This window comes from Nicotiana sylvestris, chromosome 4, assembly GCF_000393655.2.
Source record: "Nicotiana sylvestris chromosome 4, ASM39365v2, whole genome shotgun sequence".
NCBI classification, from domain to species: domain Eukaryota; kingdom Viridiplantae; phylum Streptophyta; class Magnoliopsida; order Solanales; family Solanaceae; genus Nicotiana; species Nicotiana sylvestris.
Genome location: NC_091060.1, coordinates 144,464,158 through 144,487,413, shown reverse-complemented (window position 1 = coordinate 144,487,413; position 23,256 = coordinate 144,464,158). Strand labels below are relative to the sequence as shown.

Sequence of the window (23,256 nt, the reverse complement as noted above, 5' to 3'; positions counted from 1 at the left end):
AATCCGGTTAGTAGTTTTTGAATTTTATTTCGTCCGTTATTTTGTTTTGATATTTTTCGAATCTAAAATCGGCGAATGTTTGCTTTGTTCATATCTATGGTTAGATATTTGATTTTTTGGTTTTGTTCATGTTCATGTTGTTTGTTAAATTAATTTTTAGATTTCAAAATAGAAGTTTAATTAGTTGTTTTCATATTCATTTCATGTTTGTATTACTGTTTAAGTGAATATTTGTTAGTATGATGTTTGTTAGATTCAAATTAAAATTTAATTAACTATTTCTTCAATTTGTTTCATGAGTTTATGTATTGTTAGAAATTGTTAATATTGTTAAGTTCAAGCTTAAGTTTATAATTGTTTATTCGTTGATCTTGTCATTTGCCTAAAAGAATTTAGTTGTAATAAGGGAAGTATGTTGGTTTTTAATCATTTGAATCCGTCGTTTTTATTTTTAGATTTAATTCATGTTCATATCATGTTTGTTTGATCTTGAATCCGAAATGTGTATAATTTGATTTCTTGTTTACCATTTATGATTATTTCTTGAATTGGTCTCATAATCTTGTTTAAAGTTTAATATAAGAATTGTTTGTTGTAATGTTGTTAGAATTGATTTTAAGTTCAATATTATTGAATTTAGAAATCAAAATATACTTGTTTGTTGTTGTTGTTGAATCCGAAAATAGGATTGTTTGTTGCTAAAATATTATTCAATCAAATTTTAGTTGTTCTTTGTTGTTCAAATCATGTTCATGTGATTTGTTATTGAAATGTTGAAGAAATCATGTTCATGAAATTTGTTGTTTGAACATTGTTAGAAATTAATCATATTGCCTATATTTTGGTTAAAGTTTGATTAATTGATGTGTTATAGCTGATGGGTAGTTTGGTAATTTGTAGTACATTCAGGGGTAGTTTGGTAATTTTCAGTAAGGTCGGAGGAGTAGTTTAGGAATTGTACATTTTGTAATTGTTTATTTGAAGCATGGGGGACAAAATAAAATGGGGTGGGTTGTGATATGATTATTTAATATAAAGGGGGGACAAGACAAAATTTAGTGGGGGAATCTTGCATTATTTTATGTTAGGCATGGGGGACAAAATATAACGGGGTGGTGTGATATGTTTATTTAATGTAATGGGGATGAGTGGGAAGATAATGGGTTGGGTAGAGAAAAAGTATGGATTTTAATTAATTGAAAGGTTTATGGGATGGGTTATATATATGAAGTCTTGAAATCAGATTTAAAGGGAGATAGAAAAAATACACAGATACAGAAAACAGAAAGAGAAAAAAACGAGAGAGAGAAACAAATCTGAAAATAAGAGAGAGAAAAGGGCTGAACATTCAAGAGAAAGAAAATTTCGAAAAATATTTAAGCTTTCAAAATAAAAACTAAAAAATATTCTGCTTTCTTTCTTTGGGTTGTTGTTTCATTCAAAGCTTAAAGCTTTTGTTTTTGGGATTACTACTCCACCGGTCTGTTACTGGGTTGTTACTGTTGCTGGGCAGTTGTTGCTGTTACACTGTTATTACTGTTGCTGATTTTCATCTTCATTTTCTTTTGCTTCCAATATCAGGTACATATCTTTTAAACTCATGTTGTGAAGAGCTTCAACATGGCAAGTAAATGAAGTTTGGAATTATAAGGATGTCTTCTACTCATTTAAATTTTATTAGTTTAAGTTTCAGTTTTGTTTTAGTTGGTTAATATAGTATTAAATCAATTGGTAGATTAGTTCTCTTTCTTAATAACAAATGGCTTAGTTATTTTAGGAACGCGATCAACTCATTTCTTTTAATATATGAAATAATGTCAATGATTTTTTTACAAAATATAGAGTTAAGTGTTTGCAAATATTCGCATAGGCAGAATATAAGAATTGGTTTATTTATCTCAAACCCAATCTTCGTAAGCAAAATTAACCAAACAATTATAACCTCGGACTAAAAACAAGTGGTGTAAAAGAAGGATGAGATTTATAGATTGTAACTTTTTAAGTCAAAAAATGTGTAAATAGCGTTTGCTCCAAATATAACAATGAAAATTCTTCAAAAAATATTACTTCATTTATTAAATCAATTGTTTTCCTAAGTTTTATACGCAATTCGCTTTTTGGGTAGATAAATATTGTATTTACCATAAAAATGGTAGTATTAATCACACGTTGTTTATTTTTATTTTATTTTTATTTTACTCTTTAAACTCATGGTTTTTGAGGAATATAATTCACACGTAAAAATATAATTTGCGGTCAACACTTAATGAATTGTGAATTCTTTTCAAGGAATTTAGAGGCATCTCAAATAGTGATTTCTCATGACTCTTACATTTAAAAATAGATGGATGCAATAAACATTTGTAGAGAATTTATATTACTGTCAAGAATATTTGCATAATTAAGGATGCGTTCGCGTGACTTGATTATACTTCTAAAGGCGATTCGGATTATGCGTTCGCGCAACTTCGAGCAAATTTTTATTAAAAAGAGATTCGTCGGAGGATCTTAAATTAATTTCATAAAACCCGAGATGTGCGGTTCACTACTTAATCATACAAAAAGTGCGAATGTTCTTGATTTTATTTAAAACACAATTTCGAAAAAATAATTATTTTATAATAAATATCTTATCAATATCATTGTGTACACGTATGCGTGACACGATTTTTCACGTTAAAAAAAATATAATATATAAAATGAATACACGTATGCGTGATTCGATTCAAAGAAGGGTTCTTAACCACAATAAGTAAAAGCGGTAGAAAAATCATGTAACAAAAAGTATTTAATAAAAATCAAGATAATTAAGCCAATAATAAAAACAGTTAAGCGACCGTGCTAGAACCACGGAATTCGGAAATGCCTAACACCTTCTTCCGAATTAACAGAATTCCTTACTCAGGATTTCTGGTTCGCAGAATAATAAACAGAGTCATATTCTCCTCGATTCAGGGATTAAAATTGGTGACTTGGGACGCCTTAAAATTCCCAAGTGGCGACTCTGAAACAAACAAACAAATCCCGTTTCGACTGTCCTTTAATTGGAGAAAACTCCCTTGTACCCCCGCGGGGGCGGAAAAAGGAGGTGTGACAAATGGCACGCCTCGATTTTTAAGGATTAAAATTAATTAAGTGTGGGTCATGCGTTTTGAGATTTTATTTGGCATGACACACCTTAAATTATTCTAATCAAGGGATCATAGTTTTAATTTAGAGGGCCATAAATTAAATGTTGTTTAATATAGCACACCCCAACTAATTTTAAGAGTCTAATTAATTTAAGAAGACTTAAAAGCATTCTAATTAATTTAGGTCAATGCTCAACTTAACTCATTAAACAGAAGGACTAACACTACATGAGGTCCAGTCTATTGTATTCCAAAGCCTGGGCCTGACATGAGGCCCAATAGCCTACCAAAGTTGCAAGGCCGCAAAGTTGCCGATTTCTCAATAGCTTAGTTCAGGCCCCAAAGGATCCCAACCCTGATGACAGACCAGCGTCGCAGAATTGAGACTCAAGATCGAGTCTCTTCATAGCACAAGAGAGAGCACGCATTTGGACTCAAAATTACAAACTGATCCAATATCAAATTTCAACCAAATGAAGCAACAAGGTAAAGGGGGGAAACATCACTAAACCAAAGCATCATTTTAAAAGAAAATCATTGCTTGAATTCAATTACACTAATGACACCCATTGCACAGTATGCCACTTTAATTTAAAATTCCAAGCTAACTTAAAACCATAACAGGAGAGTGTGAACCTTAATTAAAACTCATATTATCAGAACCTGGAGCGATTGACATAGACAAACTTGATTTTAAACATTAAGTCCAATAACATCACCTCAAACACAAACCATGGGAACATAGATTCAATATGGAATCCAATTTAAATATACTAACTCCTAGCTTAGGAACCATTCAGTGGTCAATTCCATGAAAGAAAAGGGTTATTTGTGTACCACAAACATGCTATCACAGTCCAAATGAAATTTCAAATGCATTCCAAATCACACTATTTAACATGGCTGAATGCAGGATTTTGCTACTGATTCGACTAAGCAGGTTTTCATCAAGTTTCATCATGACAGTCCAAACTCAAATACAATGATAAGAGTTCAATTGTCAAAACCCAACATCTAGCTATAAGATCTTTGATAGAAAATTAAATTTCCCACTAAGTACAAACCAAATACAGCTCTTAGAAAAGTATTGTCAGCAGCCAACAGAATACAATACACTAAATACTCAGAAAAATGTAATTCAAAAAAAAAGTAAAGTTAAGCTATGAACAAAACAAGTTGAGGCTATGCTTAAAGCTCCATATTTCCATTTTTTGTAGTTCGAATCAAGTCTCACATTAGGTAGGATTCAGAAACATGTACCTGAATACATCAAAATATATCAGAAATACAGCCCGAGATTAGGAGGAAGCAGCAGTAGCAGAAAACAGCAATGTAACAGTGCAGAAATAGCAACTCAAACCAAGCTTTTTAAAACCCCAAACTCAAGCCATTTTTCAATCAGCGAGACCAAACAAAACCCAGCTAATTGATTTGGAACTTTCAGAAATTCTAATGAACCAAAAGGAAGCAAAAACCAGAAACCAGAAACCAAGTTTTTCAGCAAAATTTCAGTGTTTTAGAGCTTGAAAGAGGTCCAGCCGTTTTCTAGCTTTTTTCAATGTTTTTTCAGTCTCTGAATTTCTAAAATTTGCCTTGAAAATGAAGCTACAATGCCTTTATAGGCAAGTCTTAGGGCAGCAGAAAATAGTTTAATTTTGCTTTTCAATCCTTTTGGAATTTTCGTTTTTGCTAATGTACCCTTAGTTTAAAATCAGTTTTTCAGAGTTAGTCCCCATCACACCTTCTAGGCAGCTTCCCAATTCAGTTATAAAAGATTCTCTATCCTAAATTTCCTAATCTAACCCTTAGAAACCCTGTTTTTACTTTAGTGAACCAAACGGGTCAAATGGAGCCAAAGGTCAGCCGAACATGGGCTCAATTTTGTCCCATGAACTTAAACCAATCTCCAGAAGTGGGGTCTAAAATGGCCTCAAATCCCAAACAACAAGAATGATCCAAACCAGATCAGTAATTTATGCCAAGTAGAAGAAAACACTTAAACAGTTTCCAAAACTAAAACCTAAACTAAGTGACTGATTAATAACACAAATAGGTATGAAATTAACTAAGTTATTAAATCAAAACAACCTAATTAAATTAAACTATGTGACTAGAACAAAAGGCAAAATCAGAGGTTAAAACATGGCATTAATAAAACTAAAATAAACCACTGAAAATCAGAGAACAAACTTTTAAGATTTGAAAAAGAAAATTGAACACAAAATTAATCTAAAGGGAACCTGGGTTCAGGACCTTGCTCAAATACCATTCAAAGTAAAAGAAACTAACTAAAGAAAGGGAGAGGAAAAGAAGAGGAATAAGATGGTGAAACAACAAGAACGGACAAAGAGATGAAGAAAAACTCACCGATTAAACTCGAAATAAACTGGAGACATTCTGATTTAACCCAAAATAATGTCAATCGCTTGTTCTTTGTCAAGAACAAACGAACATCATTGTTCTGTGATAAACCAAGCCTTGAACACTCAGGAAATTCGGAGAAATAGCCTTGCATGCGCAGATTTAATTTTGGCTTTTAGGGCCTGAACTCATATTTAAGATTCGATGAAGATTAAGGTGATTCGAGAGAAACCAGTTAAAGATTGGGAGAGAGGGAGCCATGGGGATTTCATGGTGTTGATTTGGGACGGGTTAGAGGCGGCACCGCCGGCTTGAGGTGGTGGAGAATTGAGGCGGCGCTAGGGTTTAGGCTAATCTCTGAAGATGGGAGATGAGGAGTGAGGATGTAACCGGGGGGTCAGGCGGTTCGGACAGTTATATATTGTCACACACCCTAGTTCTCGACCGTTCGATTGAGAGAGATCAAAGGCTGGGATTGGGGATCAAATTACGGGGTCGTTTGGTCCTTGGTGGGGTTTGGATCGGGTATCACGTGGGTTTTGGGCCAATTTTGACCGGGTAAAGGGGGTTTGAACACTTGGGCTAGGGAATTGAATTAAAAGAGCCCAAAATCCTATTCTTTGTTTCCTTTTTCTTTTCTTTTTCAATTTCTAATTTTTTTTCTTTTCAAAAATAAAAATAAAATCTAAATTAATTCTTAAAACTAAATTAACCTATCAAAAATATTAATTACTCAAGCATAGTATTTACAAAAATTAATTAACTCCTAATTTAAAAGAAAAGGCTATAAAATTCGAAATTAAAGGGTGAAAATGCAACATGAACTATTTTTTGTGATTTTTTCATTTTTGTAAAACAAACTATTTATTAATTAATATAAAAATATAAAATTAAATCCTAAATACAAATGCAATGTATTTTTTTATGAATTAAAAAGATTAAACATGAACACAAAAATGCAAACAATCAGAAAAATTCTATAATAATTCCTAAAATAACAAATAATTAAAAGGAAAGATCTAATTTTTTGGAATTATGTAGAAGTAATTCATGCGAGGCAAAAATCATGTGCTCACACTCATTATTAACCGCAAAAGGCCATCTTTGAGGCCTCCATTATCGTTGTTTCTTCATCAACAACTCACTACCAACCACCCTAAATAGGCCTCGAAGCCTCTGTTCCAGCTAGCTCAAGGCTCGGTTCTGTGATAGTTTTGGTTCGCATTTCTTATTTTCTTTACTTACTCTTAGCACCTATTGTCTAACAACTAGTACAAAAATAAATCACGTATTTTTAGAACCATAAAATCAAATATAATTGTAATTACTATTTTCAAGGTAAACAGTTTATACAAAGGATACAACCTGTATCAACTGTACTCATTTGCGCAGCGAATACAATCAAGGTGAAATACAGAAATACAGAAAAATAAAATGCTCTTGCGAAGAGTCGAATTCAAGACCTCCACTAATTAAGTAGGCGCTCTTGTTTTAGTTCAAAAAAATTAATCTCTTATTTCATGGATCTGCTATAAAATTCAAATATAGTTATAACTGGTCAATTTGCTAAAAGTACAGCTACCGTGTATATGTAAATACAATGTATATGTTTGGTAAATACAGTGTATATGTTTGATGTGTTTTTCTCAAATTAATATCTTTATTTTAATGTATTCATTTTAAAGGTAAATTTGGTAAATACAGTGTATATGTTTGATGTGTTTTTACCCAAATTAATACCTTCATTTAAATGTATTACTTGCACCCAATTATGCTAAATATCTTGTTTTACTTCTTTATTTGCCTCTGTTACTATTGTGTTCTCTATTTCTTCAACTTGTTTGGTGTTGTCAATCTTGAGTTGAGAACATTATTGCCATTGTGTTTGTCATTTCAAGCAATGAAAAAATGGCATCTGCACGTACGTGCACTCCCTTTAGGCCTTTAGGATATTCATCAAAAAAGGAAATGAATGGGAAAGCAGTGAACGTTATCATTGCGAGTCTTTTTTTCTTTAGTTTTTTAAAATTCTTCTTTTATGCGAATTGTAAAGTTATCAATTATTGCATAAGAAACTTGTAATAAGTAAAAGTTCCACGGAAGAAGAAGGAAGTATTCCATTGAAGAATCATTACAACCTTTTGTTTGTATGCACTCTCCACCATGCTAAAAGAAAGGCTTTTTTGATCGAATTTGCATTCTTTTTTATGCACCCAAAAAACATATTCTTCGGACCCCTTCTACCACTTAACCATCTGAAATAACTTATATAGAGGCAGAGACAAATCTAAGATATAAATTAATGGGTTTAAATTTGCACTGAACTCGTTATATGTTAAAATTATGAGTTCAAATTTAATATTTATTAAAATTTTAATAGGTTTTAACATATATATTTATATTCCGTATAAAAAATTATGAGTTCAGATAAACCTATAAATTCTAGGCTATATCCGCTACTACTTACACACGTGTGTGCTCATACGCATTTTGGCGTTTAGCTAGTATGAACGAGCAAATGTTAGATAGAATTTAAGTTACATGTACTGATAATGCAAAAAAGGAAAGTTACACAATTAGGTAAAGACAAATTAATACATGATAGGCTAGTTAATCTTTTATTATAGGTTAAATTATATTGAAAGTGTAAATTATTTCTTACGTTAGTGCATATAATTGAAGTTCATGTTAATTTATGCATTGTTTTGGTCTCGTGATATGTTGAAAAATGTTTTTTAACACCTCACGTTGAGATATTTATAGTTAGTTGGTTTATTTCTTGTCTAATAAAAGTGGCCTAGCTAGTTATGTTCCTAGTGTATAGGGGGTAATCTAATGGTTGTTAGATGACTTCAAAGAATACGATCTCCCACCCAAAGAATAATAATATAAATTTGGAAGTGGAGATTCGTGGAACACTACCATCGACGTATATTCGCTTGGTTATTTTTCATACTTTGTCCTCACATTAATATTTCAACAAAAACAGTAGAGTTCAACTTCAAAAAGAGAGCCAGATAGAATTTTTAAATTAAAAAAATTTAAAGAAGAAAAAAGAATAAGAAAAAGGGAAGTAATTTTATGCTTTTCATAAGTGTACTGCCTTTGCTAAAATGGAGACAAAGACGATACTCATCAATCAATCATGCCATTGCCATTTTCCTTTTTAATGGAATATATATATGAGCTAAATAGGTCCCTCCATGAACCAAAATAATTTTTATATTTTAAAGTTTGGAATCAGAAACCCCACTTTCATGCACAAAAGAAAGTCCCTTTGAATCAAGACCTTCCACCCTTACCTACATTTTTTCCTTTTGATTATAACCTCTTTTATTGGACAACTCTCATGAAAAAAGAAGAAGAAAACAACAAATTTTGTAAAGGACAGACAACAACAATAACAATATTTTTACATGTGGAATTTTGGGAAGGTAATATATACGTTGACCTTATTTTTACATTGTGGAGATAAAGAGGCTGTTTCCGACAGAAAACTTCGTACAAGAATGACTCTTATTTTCATGTTGTGGGTCAATGAGGAATACGCCATACAAATATTTATGCGTTACCATAAAGCTATTGTATTTCATAAATTCTCAAATACACATAACAGGCCAATACTATAAAGCAAAGTGACACTAAAAGGAAATAAAAGATAAAGAGAATCTATATTATACTATACCATTTATTTTTTTTTAAAAAAAAACATTGAGACTGATTCTCTTAGGTAATGAATCTCAAAGTTTTTAAGACCATACAGTTAGATTCTATATACCTTATACCAATCTAAAATACTAAAATTACAAATCATATATGCTCTTTGGCTTATTGATAACTTGTTCTGTGTCACTCTTCTTTTTATTTGACATGTTGCAACAATTGAATTTGCATGGATCTGCCTCAATTAGGAGCTGAACAACTTCATTCATAGTCGGGCGTAGAGCCGGTGTACTATACGTACAACGTATAGCTATACGAAGTACCTTAATCATGTCTTCCTTGAATGAATCTGAGACATTTTTATCTAAGACTTCAAATGCTCCTTCTTTAGTTTCCACTTTTGTTGAAACCCAATAAACAATGTTCTTGTTCTCTCCAAATTCGGATTCCACCGGCTTTTTTCCAGTGATCAGCTCCATTAGAACAACTCCAAAACTATAAACATCACACTTTGTAGTTGCCTTTGAAGAATATGCATATTCTGTTATAAACAAATTGAACCAAAATAGAGTAACATTAAGCCAAAATGAACCCTTTTAACATGTGTTATATGGAAGTGAACTTTGCCTATTTCTTATATAAATGGTCTAATTATCTAAAGGATTATTACATAAATAGCCGGCCAGCTTTAATGTTTACTTTTCTAGTTGGTATACGTGGATTATACATTGATTATACACAGTTATACATATAATATACATAAATTATACATCTACTGGTTATTTTTACTTTAAGAGATTAAGTGGACGGCTATTTGAGTTAATTCTTCTTATCTAAAATTAGAGTGATATGTAACTCTTAAGCTCTAAGAATTTCAACAAAATTACTCCACTTTGGAAACATTCAATGATATTATAGGATTAAAAGTGATACTTAATAAATTGAGAAAATTACCTGGAGCTAAGTAACCATAAGTTCCAGCAATAACTGTGGTACTAGAATCTTTCCCTCCTCTGGCTTGCAAAACTTTGGCTATGCCAAAATCAGCAACTTTGGGCTGGTAATCAATGTCAAGGAGAATGTTGGTAGATTTGATATCTCTGTGAATAATTGGTGGCATAAGATCATGATGAAGATAGGCTAAACCCTGTGCTACACCGAGTGCAATCTGATGTCGAATAGGCCAATCTAATACGAATTTCCCCCCGTGAAGAGCATGCCAAAGATTTCCATTAGGCATGTATTCATAAACCAACAAACTGCAGTCCAAACTTGAGAAATAGCAGTATAACTTCACAATGTTCTTGTGCCTTATATTACCAAGAGTCTCAACTTCTGTCTTAAGTTCTTTGTCCAAAACCAATTGATCATCAGAAACAGAATGCTTATGTTTGTGACTCCACAGCTTCTTTGCAGCAACAACTCCTCCATTACTTAACTCAATCTTATACACAGCTCCTGATCCTCCATATCCAACAATGTTTTTCTCAACCATAGCTTCAAAAATCTCACGTTGATCAAAGCTTAATCGATGGAAACTCTTAACATCGTAGGAGAAAAATGATGATGACATCGAATGATCATCATGTTCAGTCTCCGTTTTTTTGTTACCAAACCATCGTTTGAGAAACAAGATAACTCCAACAATAACAATTCCCACTGATGCACCAATAATCCAAACAATGTTGTACGTCTTCTTATGGTTATAACTATGTGAACATGTTTGAAAATTCATGTCTGATGAATTCAGAGAGGCCGGTACACAAAGTCCCGGATTCCCTGAAAAACTTTCCAAAACACCTCCTTTTATAAACAAGAGAGGTATAGGACCAGAAAGTAAATTGTTTGACAAATTCATTGAATTTGGTAACAATTCACCTAGGCTTTCAGGAATACTCCCCATCAAAAGATTACTTGAAAGATCAAGATAGTTCAAAGATTTAAGTGAAGAAAGTGACTCAGGAATAGAAGAATTGAATTTGTTACCTTGTAAAAGTAACAAATTGAGGCTTTTTAAGTCACCAATACCAGAAGGAATTGGACCATACAAGAGATTATTGCTAAGATCAAGCTTCACAAGATTAATAGCTCCAGATATTTCAAAAGGAAGCAAACCTGAAAACCTGTTACTTTGCATGAAAAGTTCAGATAAATTCTTAGCACTTCCTATTGTTTTAGGAATTGGACCACTAAAATGGTTATAACTCACATCAACAATTGAAACATGAGGAAGAGTAAAAAGTTCTTCTGGTATTCTTCCCTCCAACAGATTGTAATTCACTCGAAAGCGAACAACAGACTCACATTTCGCATACCCTTCTGGCAGTTCACCTGAGAACATGTTTTGGAGTAAAAGAATATAATTCAGTTTACCTCCATTACACAGAAAAGGTGGTAACTTTCCTGAAAATTGATTTTCAGACAAGTCCAATGCTAACAAAGCTGATGAAAGACCAAAGTTTTGTGGGACTTCTCCTGTGAAGAGGTTGTCATAAAGGGACAGGATGTTTAAGGTTGTTGAATTCGCAAGTGCTGCTGGAAATTCTCCTGAAAGAGAATTATGGTAAAGCTGCAAAACTTCTAGCTTAGGAAGGCGGCTTATAGACTCGGGTACTTTGCCTGTTAAATTGTTAACAGACATATCCAAGTCTATAAGCTGAGTTAAATTTCCTAGCTCCTCGGGTATTTGACCTTCGAGTTGGTTGTAATAAAGTTCAAGGAGTTTCAAATTCTTTAGCTGCCCTAACTCTCTTGGTATCTTACCAACTAGGCGATTTCCGCTTAATTCAAGATCAATAAGAGATGTCATGTTTCCTATGGACACTGGAATTGGTCCATGCAATTTGCAGGCTGTTAAGATCATCCACTTGAGTTTTGTAAGCCTGGAAATATCCTGTGGTAACTGCCATGGATTGAAATGGCGATTTTCGTTCATGTTGAGGAGGACTAAGTTGGTGAGGTTGGTAATTGACAAAGGAAAATCACCTGTTAATTGATTATTGGAAAGATCAAGTAATTTCAGGGATTGCAAAGGTGACAAGTCTGGAATTTGACCTGTAAGTGATGTTGCACTCATATTCAACTCTTCCAAAAAAGAACAATTAGTGATGCTTTTAGGAAAACCACCTTGGAAATTGTTGTGACTAAGATGGACAATTTGTAATCTTGGTAAATAAGTGCACACATCATTAGGAAATTGGCCTGATAAAGACCAACCTGAAACATCAATTTTTGTAATATTCCCTTGATTATCACAGCCAACTCCTTTATATTGACAAAGAGGTTTTTCACTATCCCAATTAGACAAAGAATTCCCTGTGAGAGACTTCTTCATTACAACAAAGAACTGAGATTGATCATTTATTGTACCTTGACAAAAGCTGGACAAGGTAAGAAAAAACACAAGAGTGATAACTTTCTGAATAGTCATAGTGAACTTTAACAAAGTGTATTAAATTTGGTATTTTTGCTATAGAGGGAGAGGGAAATGGTTATTTTGGTTGTAGTTGAGAAGATGGAGAAGTAGTGAAGAAATATATAATAAAAGGGATGATTGATGGGATCATTTGGTGGAGTGGTGAGAAGCATTTCATGTATTGAAAGTGAGAGATAGACAAACAAAGTGGCTATCTTTGCACAAAAGAAGCTTTATGTTTATACCCTCACTAGCAACCCCAAGAGAATAACATCTATTTAAAAGGCCTTTATACTCATGAAGAGCTGTCGCAATAAACTTGCTTCTCATTTATTTTTCTGCAAGGATTTATTGATCAAGATTTGTCAATATGATCATATTCAATTCTTAGAAAGTCTTAATCAGTGGCGTAAGCAAAATTTTGTGCAAATAGTGTCAATCTATTATCTCAACTCGGTTTGTATCCAGCTGTATAAAGGTTGTAAGGTTTTCCTTCTAATATCAAATTGATGTTTATTTTGTAATAGTATCGTTTTATTTTATATTCGTAGCCAATGGTCTTAACAATTGATCATTTTTATTTTTTTCTATTGATGGTATATTGGATTAGAGATGGAATTATAGTTAAGTAGTTTAATTTTTGTTTGTATTATATTATCTTGTTCTTTTCTTGTTTTTGGATAAGTGTATCGCGCGTATTATCTTGTCGACCTCCATCTAAGCATGTATCAAAAGTTTATTTATCTACTTATGTTGCATAGGATTGATGTTTATTCAGATCCCATTTTTTCACACGCTTATAGTATTACGTATAGGCATGAAACTTTCCATATTAAATAGTGCTTTGTGCTAGTGCATTTATGAGACAAAAAGTCAGTGGCCAAACACTGAAATTTTGAGAATACACATGTTTAAGGTATTTCTTATTTTAAATAGCTCAGATATACAAGAGTATTCGAATAAAGGCACAGAACTCATGTATTTATCACTTATTCTATGTTGACCTTGGTTCAGACATCTTAAAAATGGGACACGTTGTACAACTGTACGGAAATACATTTTGATTTCTTATGCTCTTAAATTCATTAAAATACCACCAAAGAATGTGGTGAGATGGATGGGATGCCTCTACCCTTAATCAATGGCTCGAGGCCAAGCCTTGAAATGGACAAACTCCTGGTAGATATCCAAAAACGGACCTAGGATTTGAAAATGGCGGAGGCACTATTGTCAAATTAAAATTTGAGTAGATGTTGGAGTGGAAGACGAACAAAAACAGAACGCTAAAAGTCAAGATGTGCTCCCCAAATTAACCAATGCAACTGTTTAATCTTTGAGTTTATGGTGCCAATCAAAATGTATACATGTTATTTAAGATATATATACATAAATACATATATTTTTCCTGAAGTTACCAAGGCCGGTGACACCCCCCGCCCCCCAATCTTAAGGGTATGTCCGCCTCTGTAGACATCGCTTTCTCCTTTAATGAGTCATTACCTGTGCGAACCTAAATTAGAGCCCGTTTGGCTTAATTGATTTAGAGTAGCTGATAAGCATTAGGTGCTGAAAAGCACTTTTAAGTGCTGAAACTGATTTAAAAAATAAACAGTTACGTATTTGGATAAAAGTGCTGAAATTAATAATATGCAGCTGAAGAACTGGGTATACGAAGAGCTTTGTTTTAAAAAGAAGTATTTTAGGGATAGAATAGTAAATATTTTGGTCAAACTTAAAGTGCTTATAAGCTGAAATTTGATAAGTTGGGGGAGACCAACTTATGACTTTTGGCTTATTTTTGGCTTATAAGCACTTAATTTATAAGCACTTTTAATTTTACCAAACGCATAAATAAGCTAAAAAGTATTTATAAGGCAGTTTGATCAGTTTATAAGCTTAGCCAAACAATAAAATAGTGAAGGTTATAACAAGTAGCTGATAGATGAATGTGGATAAGCTTGAATCTCTGCAGCGTGTATGAAATTTATTAGGAAATCTTATAATGCATTGGAAAGGACCACCTGCAAGATTTGAGGATAGTGTTGTTGAATTTAACAGAGTAACTGTTATGGTTTTGACGCTAAAGAATCTGTTGCCCCCTTTTCTCCTTTCCCTTTCAGTTACTACTTGTGTTTGACTGTTTTTTTTAACTTTCTCGCTGATAAATAAATATCTATCAACCTAATCTTGATCACCCAAAATATATATGTTTGCACCTCTTTTTGCATACAAGTTTGTCTTAACCATAAAAGTAATGAGATATTTTTGTTCTATTCTAGTCTAGTAATAAGAGCAAGTGGCTTAAGGTCACGTCACGAGTTCGAACCATAATGTAAACAAGAGCTAGATATTTATATCTAGAAGAAAAGAAGGATGGGCTCATTCATTAGCCGCAGAGTAAATATCGCGCCCCAACTGACCCTCGAGAATTTCAGTAGTCAACATTTTTTTCTTGTATGCTCCTACCTCAACTCTCCATAGGAACCAGAAAAACAAGGAATATCACTCGGCCACCATTACCAGCAAGATCAGCCGGAATATCTTATTGAATCCGTAAATGGGAATATCTATTGGATATTTGGATAAGGTGCTCAAATAGTGGAAATGCAAATAAAGACGTCCACTCGTTCTGAATGGAATTTTTTTTTTTTTTTTGTTGATCTAGCAACTATAGATGAGGTCAAATATACACGGGGGATCGGAGTCTTCTACTGTTTCTTTCAAAAGTTTTAAACTTATCTTGCCTAGAAATATAAGTTAACTCCAACATCAGTTCTACTATTATAAAGAGGCAGTTTAATAATCAAGATGTCACAAATTTGAATTTTAATATTAATTTAGAGCTGGTGGTTTCCAATAACGACTCATATGTCCATTTGAATCTATCGTTTTTCTCTTCTTTTTTTGGTTAATTAACTACGTAATTAGGAAAAAAAGGAAATATAACATCACTTTAGAAAATTCTCCCCTAAATTGACCGCAAGAACTCTCAATTCCACTTTAGTATGGCGAGGAATCCAAGCTGTGATTAAGGCCCTAAAAGATGGCCAAAGAATTCTTTTCTTTTTTTTACTTTGGGATTTTTGCACAAATGGCATGTAAGATTTACTGTTTTACTTTTTCTGGCTGGTATACATACATTATATATTAATTATATACTACAATTGTACAAATATTATACAAAATTAATTATACAAACATTATACATTCGCCGGTTATTTTTAGTTTAAGCGATTAGATGGACGATTATTTGAGTTAATTCTTCTTTTAGAGTTAGGGCATTACCTTTTACTTTTAGTGTCAAGTTAATATTGCGGCAGGCCGCATATATCTATTCCCTTCGTCTTTCTTTCTTTCTTTTCCTTTCTTTGTGTAAAGGAATGAATAAGATTAGCTTTAGCGAGTCAATTTGTAATGATAGTTTTGGGAATATAATGCCCCCCTGCTATTAAAACATTATTCCATAATGGAGTTAGCAATTCTATCTTAGTGCTTTATTATTGCACTATCTAATTTATTTAATTGTTTTTCTTTTTGTGAATTATCATGAACTCCAACCTAAGAGACCACTGATTAATAAAAGTGGAAGAAAAGGCAAAAGTGCATTGAGGTCATCGTGGTTTCCTATTGGTGAAACACTAAAGGCTTTTAATAGATTTTAACTTCGATTATGACATAAGTAAGAGAGAGAATTTGGACTAAATAAGATTCTGAGGATTATGACGTAATCATTTACAGTAAAAAGTGTGAAAAAATGCAAGAATAGTAGTAATTTTACAAAAATAACCTGCGTTTTCATGGTCAATGTCTTGCATTGCTTTTAAAAAAGCAACAAATGAGACAAAGAAATAAAGCTTACATTGTAATACCTAATAATATTCTGCAACTTTATATCGATAAGTAAAGCGATCAAGAATTCGAACTTATTGACCCCTTGCCAAATAGGATGCCAGATTAGACAAATTCTTATCCGTATTTGTCTTTAAATAAATACTACTACTGTACTTGCTTTCAACAATTAAATTCTTTTCTTAGACAGTTGAAAAAGAAAGAGGAATAAGGGACCAGTTGGGTAGAAGTCATAGTTTGAATTGCTGGATATTGTTTACATATGAATCTCAACGACTCAATTTGGAGGAAAAAAGGCTTGGTAATTTGAGAGAAAAAAGCATAACGGAGCAAAGATTATCACATGAAAGCATTCAATTCCAAAAGAAGGTAACATGAAGTGGTGTAGCATAATTAAGTTACATGTGCTATAGACAGTAGAAAACAAAAACAAAAACAAAAATAAAAAATGGTCCTGATGGTGCATAACAAAAATAAATTGTAATATACTTAAACTAACAATGTCAGCATAATTCATAAATAAATAAATAAACATACACATAGATTAGCTTAAAATTATAACCACGGGACTAAAAGAAGAGAGTTAGGCTATCAAAGAATTTGCAAACATCATATAGTTGCAGATCAACAGGTTCTTAATCGGATCTCATTAGTCTAAACAAAGTAATATGCCAACCTAACTTATTGTAGTTATATTTTTAGCAAATTTACCATCCGTAGCTATGTTATATAAAGCTGCTAAGAGAAATTTACCACTTTTGCCCTCTCAAACCCCTAATAAAACCCCAAGCAAAACAAACACAAAATCCACCGAGATGGCAAGATCCAATTTCTCTTATCATCCACAAATTAGAACTGAGTAACCACAAACACAAAAAAGGCAAAAGTCAGAAAATACTAACAAAGCAATCATAAAAAATGGTGTAGATATACTTTTACTTAGACACCATGCAACCAAAGTACCTACAAGCAGAGCCCTTAAAGGAGATAGGATTACCTTTTTCTAGTATATAATTCAACTAATTAGTAGTATATAATATCAATAGCTTCACCAAATCTGAGAACTTTTGAACAGCATGAGATATGACTCATTCAAACAAACACAAAAATACACACTGAAAGAAACCTGCTATTGTATCAGTTCAGCCTTACCTATTTATCAAAATTACAACCTCAAGTCGTCCCTTCATTTCAAAAACTAAGTTAATTGAAATTTAGCATGCTTCAAAATCTCCATTATCTATAAGCTAATGTTTGGCCCTAAACGAACGGTATCATGGCCTAAAGCAAACTCCAAAATCCAGATGCTAGTGAGCTAAAGGCTAAAACTATTATTGATCTTATATTATGTACACACTATAGTCAGTGTAACACTAGAAAAAATATCTAACACATGAAATTCAAATTTAATTGACTAAAAAAAAAAGATACCAAATTCGGCAGTTACCAGAGAGACAATAGAAAGATAGTAAACAGATGAACTAACCTAAAAACACAGCAACAAAAAATGAATGCAAAGACATCAGGTCTAATGACACGTTGCTTAGGTTATTCTGTGAAAAGTCTGGTATACCCTCACTTTGTAATTTTGTTGACAAAACAATATATCGCATAAAATATGAGAGGTACTACATTTTACCTTCAGAAGATTAATATAATGCGAGCCTCTACACTTTTATAACTTTGAAATATTATAATTATTTGATTAAAATTAATTTATATACACATAAATAAAATTAAATAATTATATAATTAAATTGTAATATAGTATAATATATAAAGTTAACATTTCGGTTTAATCAACATTCAAACAGAAAGTCGGGAAGTTTTTTTTTTTTTTGCCCTATATTATCATGCTGAGAACATTTAACTTTCCATTTGTCAAGTTGAGCTGTTTTAGTAATTCTGGTTAACAAAAACCTCGCTACTTGCTACTATTAGGGGTTCCTTAATTACGTCAATTATTCCTTCTTTTTATTCTTTTTGTTCCTTTTTTTTTCTTTCTTTGCGACTATGTTAGTATAACATTTTTGTTTGTTTACCAATTATTATTCACTCCCTACAATATATAACACGAGAACAAATGAACCATGCTTGTGAAACCATGAAAAGAGAGCTTCCTTTACTGAAGAGCTTCAAAAACAACTTTGTGAGCTTGTCGATCCGAAATGGAAACCACTTTCTCTAAATTTTATCTTCTCCAACCTTGCCATGTTCCACGGAACACTGACACGAGAATCTATATATTATTTTATAAGAAATCAAAGGTAGCATAAAAATACATGTATTGAGAGTACATATAGATAAATGCATGATATGATTCATAGTTAAAAAAGAGAATTTTAAGTGAATAGTACCTAAGTACTCCTAGAGGATTTCTAAGACTGCAAATTAGTTAGGTCATAATCACTTAGGTCATGTCCAAAGGAGCTATATACAAACACTCGGGCCATATGTTGAACCTAGAGTCCTAGACCTCTACCAACGAGCCTTCAAAATGTGGCTGATTAGTGCAAATGTAACCTAAAGCCTTTTTTGTTTATGATTCCTATCATGTTTGATTGAATATGGAGGTTTAAAATGTTACTCCCTCCATCTCAATATATGTAGAAAAAAAAATGAATTTTTTTTAGCGTAGATATTTGTATAGCTATAAATTATTTCAATAAAGATAAAATGAGCATTTTAAAGTTAGATAATACTACTAGGTAGCATAATAGTTAAATGAACTAAAAAAAACTTTAAAATGTAAGACTACTACATATAAATATTACTTAGTAGAAATGTAGAATGGTTTCAGAAAATCCAACCGGAAGTATATCGCAATTCGAATTTTTAGGTAAAATTGTTGGAACATTCATTGGTCTATGCCATTGTTACGACCCATTTTTGAATAAGCCGTGACCGGCACCCGATCACTAAACCTGACCAAGCGAACCATCTGCGCTTATCAAATCTATTATAACTTTAAACTTTATATGCAGCAAGACAATACTTTAACCAAATACTTTTAATTAATTTAAATATCTAAAATAAACCAACTCCAACACTTTATTCGTAGTAACTACTGAAATACTACCAAGTTGTTATAAAAATATCTGACTCTTAACCCACCGACTGTGTCTATGAAGCATATACTGATAAACTGACGCACTGCTCAGAACATGATATTGCCTGGCTAAACAAAAAAATAACTAAATAAAGATGACCCCAAGGAATACTCCACGAACAAAAGCGGAGCTCACCAATAGCATTGGAAGAGAGGAAAGTCCTAACATGTAGCCCGCTCGCCAGCAAAATCGGTTCCTACGTTGTACCGCAGACTAACGTAGGTTCCCAAAAGAGAACGCCAGTATCATCCATTGTACTCAATGAGTCTCAACGACGGGGAATGAAGCTCTAATAAAATATACATTATGAGCAAAGATTCTAAATGCATGAAAAACATAAAGCTTCTAAGCACAATTCTAAAATAATTGCATAATAGCAGTTTATGAATATTCTAAAAGAAATTCTTTTCTTTTTCTTTCTTATAAAAAAAATACTTCACTTTATACTTCGGGAGTTCCATTTATCCTGACTTATTTCTGTCTTAGTCACCTTGTGATCGGCACAGGTTCGATCCCAACCTGATCGAATAGGCCCAATACACGAAGTGTCACTCGCTTCATAGTTCTCAACGCTCATGTATCATATTTTAGCCTAGCTAAGTAAATTCTCAGCAACGAGACTCTCGGCTCGTGTGCTCCCTACTTTGGCACAAGTAGTTTCAAGAAGTCAATGCCTTGGTCAGAACCCTCGACCTGGACGATGACTCCTTCTCAGAATAGAGGATACTCCCAAAAATCTTTTCTTTCTAAAACTTTTACTTGTGATTTTTCAAGTCTAAATCTTTTCTGAAACATCCTATACATATTCATACTGGTATCCTTAAAGGTAAAGCATGGCGTAAGAATGAAATAAACATTCAAAAGTATTTCTAAAGATTCTTGCTTCTTCATGAATTTTCAACATGAAAATGGCATATAAGAATAACACAAAAATTTGAAAATTTATACTCATATATCATAATAAATCATCTAAACTTTAGCTAGAACAATTCTAAGTTAATAGGTACTCACTCACTCCAATTAAGTACATATTAACTTTTGTAAGCAATTCATCAAACACCTTATATGCGTGCTTTTGTGAGTTAAACCAGTTTAGTAAAGGGTTATATCCACTCACCTTAAAACTCCTCGAGCCAATACGTAGGCTCTGGTCAGATTTATACCTGTCAACCAATCGATTCCACAACAGTCAGTGCACTTAATTAATTTTAAAGTTTCACACCTAAACATTGAACTTAATGTTGATACAGAGAAAGAAGGGAATTAACTATCCAATTGTTATACTGTAGGATAATTGAGAATAGAAAATTTTTATACCTAAATTCAAGGATTAGTTATTTGTAAAAAAACCTAGAATTTTTATTGCCTGGGTGCGTAAGCTGCAAGGCTGCCTCTGTTTCGTGGTTCTCTATTAAGTAGCGTTCTAATTACTTTTTTTTTTTTGTATAAGGCTTTTTAAGCCTTTTGCCTTTTAAAAGTAAAATATGCTTCTTGGTATTTCGTCCAAGGCTTTGAGCCTTTTCTTATAACAACCCACTTTGGGCTTTAGGTTATTCACGTGCTTTTTTTATTTGTTTTCTCTCTTTTTTTGACTTAATTAGTATTTAGTTTGTACTCACTTTTAATAATTAACAATATTAAAATTATTAATATTTTTCTAATTGTATATCCAACTATTTATAAATAGAGAAGTAATTCAAAAGTCAATCACAGAGGTTTAAAATCCGTAATAAAAGTATAATTTAAGATTTAAAAAAAATTAAATTCTATATTTAGTGTATCTTGAAACTTTTATAGATTTGAGGAGTGTTACAATGTTTCCTCCTTAAAAACATTCGTTCTCGAATGTTGCTAGGGCTTTATTCTTAAGCTAACAATTATTCCTTAATTCCTTGAACTTCTTAAATTTTCTTAGGACTACTCACTTTCCAAGGGACTCAAAATTTTGGCTAACTCTCTAAATTTTCAAAAATTTCGGCAGAGTCTCCCCTGTAAATTGGACTATCCAAAAGAAATCTATATCACCAATACCACAACTACACCAATAACAATCAAATATATCATAACAGATCATTCATAGGCACCATGCATAGCTCATAAATTAATTACTCACACTCCGGCAAGGAGGTATCACAATAACTAACCAAAATCTAAAGCACAACACTTCAGCAAAAGTAAATCACTTTAATTAATTAAATGTACCCTGACATAGTACTAGATTATTTAATAACTAAATATACTCTGACAAAAACTAAATTACTTCAACAAAGCCAACTTGTACTTAATAATTAGCAAGGACATAAACACATGCTAACTTGTACTTAATAATTAAAATATAAATGCCAAGCCAAATCTAGGTTCACATACCTTGTTCCTCAAATAAATAAGGATACTTCTTCCTCATATCTTCTTCGACCTCCCACATAGCCTTTTTTGAATCATGATTACTCCACAGAACTTCTACCGATGCTATATCGTTTCTTCTCAACTTTCTTACTTGCCTATCGAGAATTTCTATAGGTACCTCTTCATAAGTCAAGCCTTATTTAATTTCTATAGTGTCGGCAGGTATTATATGCAACTCATCATAAATGTATTTTCTAAGCATAGACACGTGAAATAAAGGATGAACAGAGGATAACTCAACGGCCAATGCTAGCTCATAAGCCGCTTTTCTGTCTTTTCTACAATCTCATAAGGCCCGATAAACCTAGGACTAAGTTTTCCTTTCTTACCGAACCTCATAACTCCTTTTATTGGTGAGACTTTCAAAAATACCTTATCACCAACCATGAACTCTAAATCACGATGTCTCTTGTCAGGATAAGACTTTTGACGACTCTGAGCCACTATCAGCCTCTCTTGATTAGCTGAACTTTCTCTAAAGCCTCACAAACAAACTCTAAACCAATCAACGACACCTCTACTGGTTCAAACCAACCCACTTGAGGCCTACATCTTTACCCATACGACGCTTCATAAGGAGCCACCCCAATGCTGGCCTGATAGCTGTTATTATAAGAAAATTCTATAAGTGGCAAGTGATCATCCCAATTTCCTCTAAAATCTATAACACATGCACGCAACATATTTTCGAGAGTCTGAATGGTCCTTTCTATCTTGCCATTGGTCTGTGGATGGAGCTATGCTTAAATTGACCTTGGTGCCTAATATTTTCTAAATGCCTACCAAAAATGCATCGTGAACTGAGGGCCTCTATCAAATATGATTTAAATTGAAGTACCATGCAATCGAACTATTTTTTTGATGTACAACTGTGCATACTGCTCTGTGAAATATGTTATCTTTACTAGTAGGAAATGCGTAGACTTTGTTAGTCGGTCTACAATAACCCAAATTGAATCATGATTACAGTATGCGCGAGGCAGACCTACTACAAAATCCATATTAATCATCTCTTATTTCCACTGTGGTATCTCTATATCTTGAGCTAGGCCACCAGGCCTCTGATGCTCGGCTTTGACTTGCTGGCAATTCAAATATTTGTCCACATGATCTGCTACTTGCTTCTTCATGCCTTTCCACAATTACAACTCTTTCAAGTCCAGATACATTTTGGTAGCACCTGGGTAGATAGAGTACCTCGAACTGTAAGTTTCTTCCATTATGGCCTTCCTAAGCCCATCTACATCAGGCACACATAATCGATCATTAGACTTCAAAACTCCATCACTTCCTAGAGTGAAAGCAGTGCTTTATTTGTTTC

At 32.8% G+C, this 23,256-nt stretch overlaps 1 protein-coding gene across 1 annotated transcript; it reads right to left on the bottom strand.

Moving 5' to 3' along the window:
* Nucleotides 1-9,144: 9,144 nt before the first annotated feature.
* On the bottom strand, nucleotides 9,145-12,797 carry LOC104216475 (receptor protein-tyrosine kinase CEPR1-like). Its single transcript, XM_009766524.2, has 2 exons — nucleotides 10,110-12,797; nucleotides 9,145-9,696 (listed from the first exon to the last, which is right to left on the bottom strand). The coding sequence occupies exons 1-2, from the start codon at nucleotides 12,583-12,585 to the stop codon at nucleotides 9,296-9,298; spliced, it is 2,877 nt and encodes a 958-aa protein (XP_009764826.1). The 5' UTR covers nucleotides 12,586-12,797; the 3' UTR covers nucleotides 9,145-9,295.
* Nucleotides 12,798-23,256: the final 10,459 nt, after the last annotated feature.

What these genes read in the sequence shown, in the direction of transcription:
- LOC104216475 (XM_009766524.2), bottom strand. Translation starts at nt 12,585, where the DNA reads ATGACTATTCAGAAAGTTATCACTCTTGTGTTTTTTCTTACCTTGTCC. An exon ending in TTATGGTTACTTAGCTCCAG is followed by an intron (nt 9,697 to 10,109) that starts GTAATTTTCTCA and finishes TGTTTATAACAG; the next exon opens with AATATGCATATTCTTCAAAG.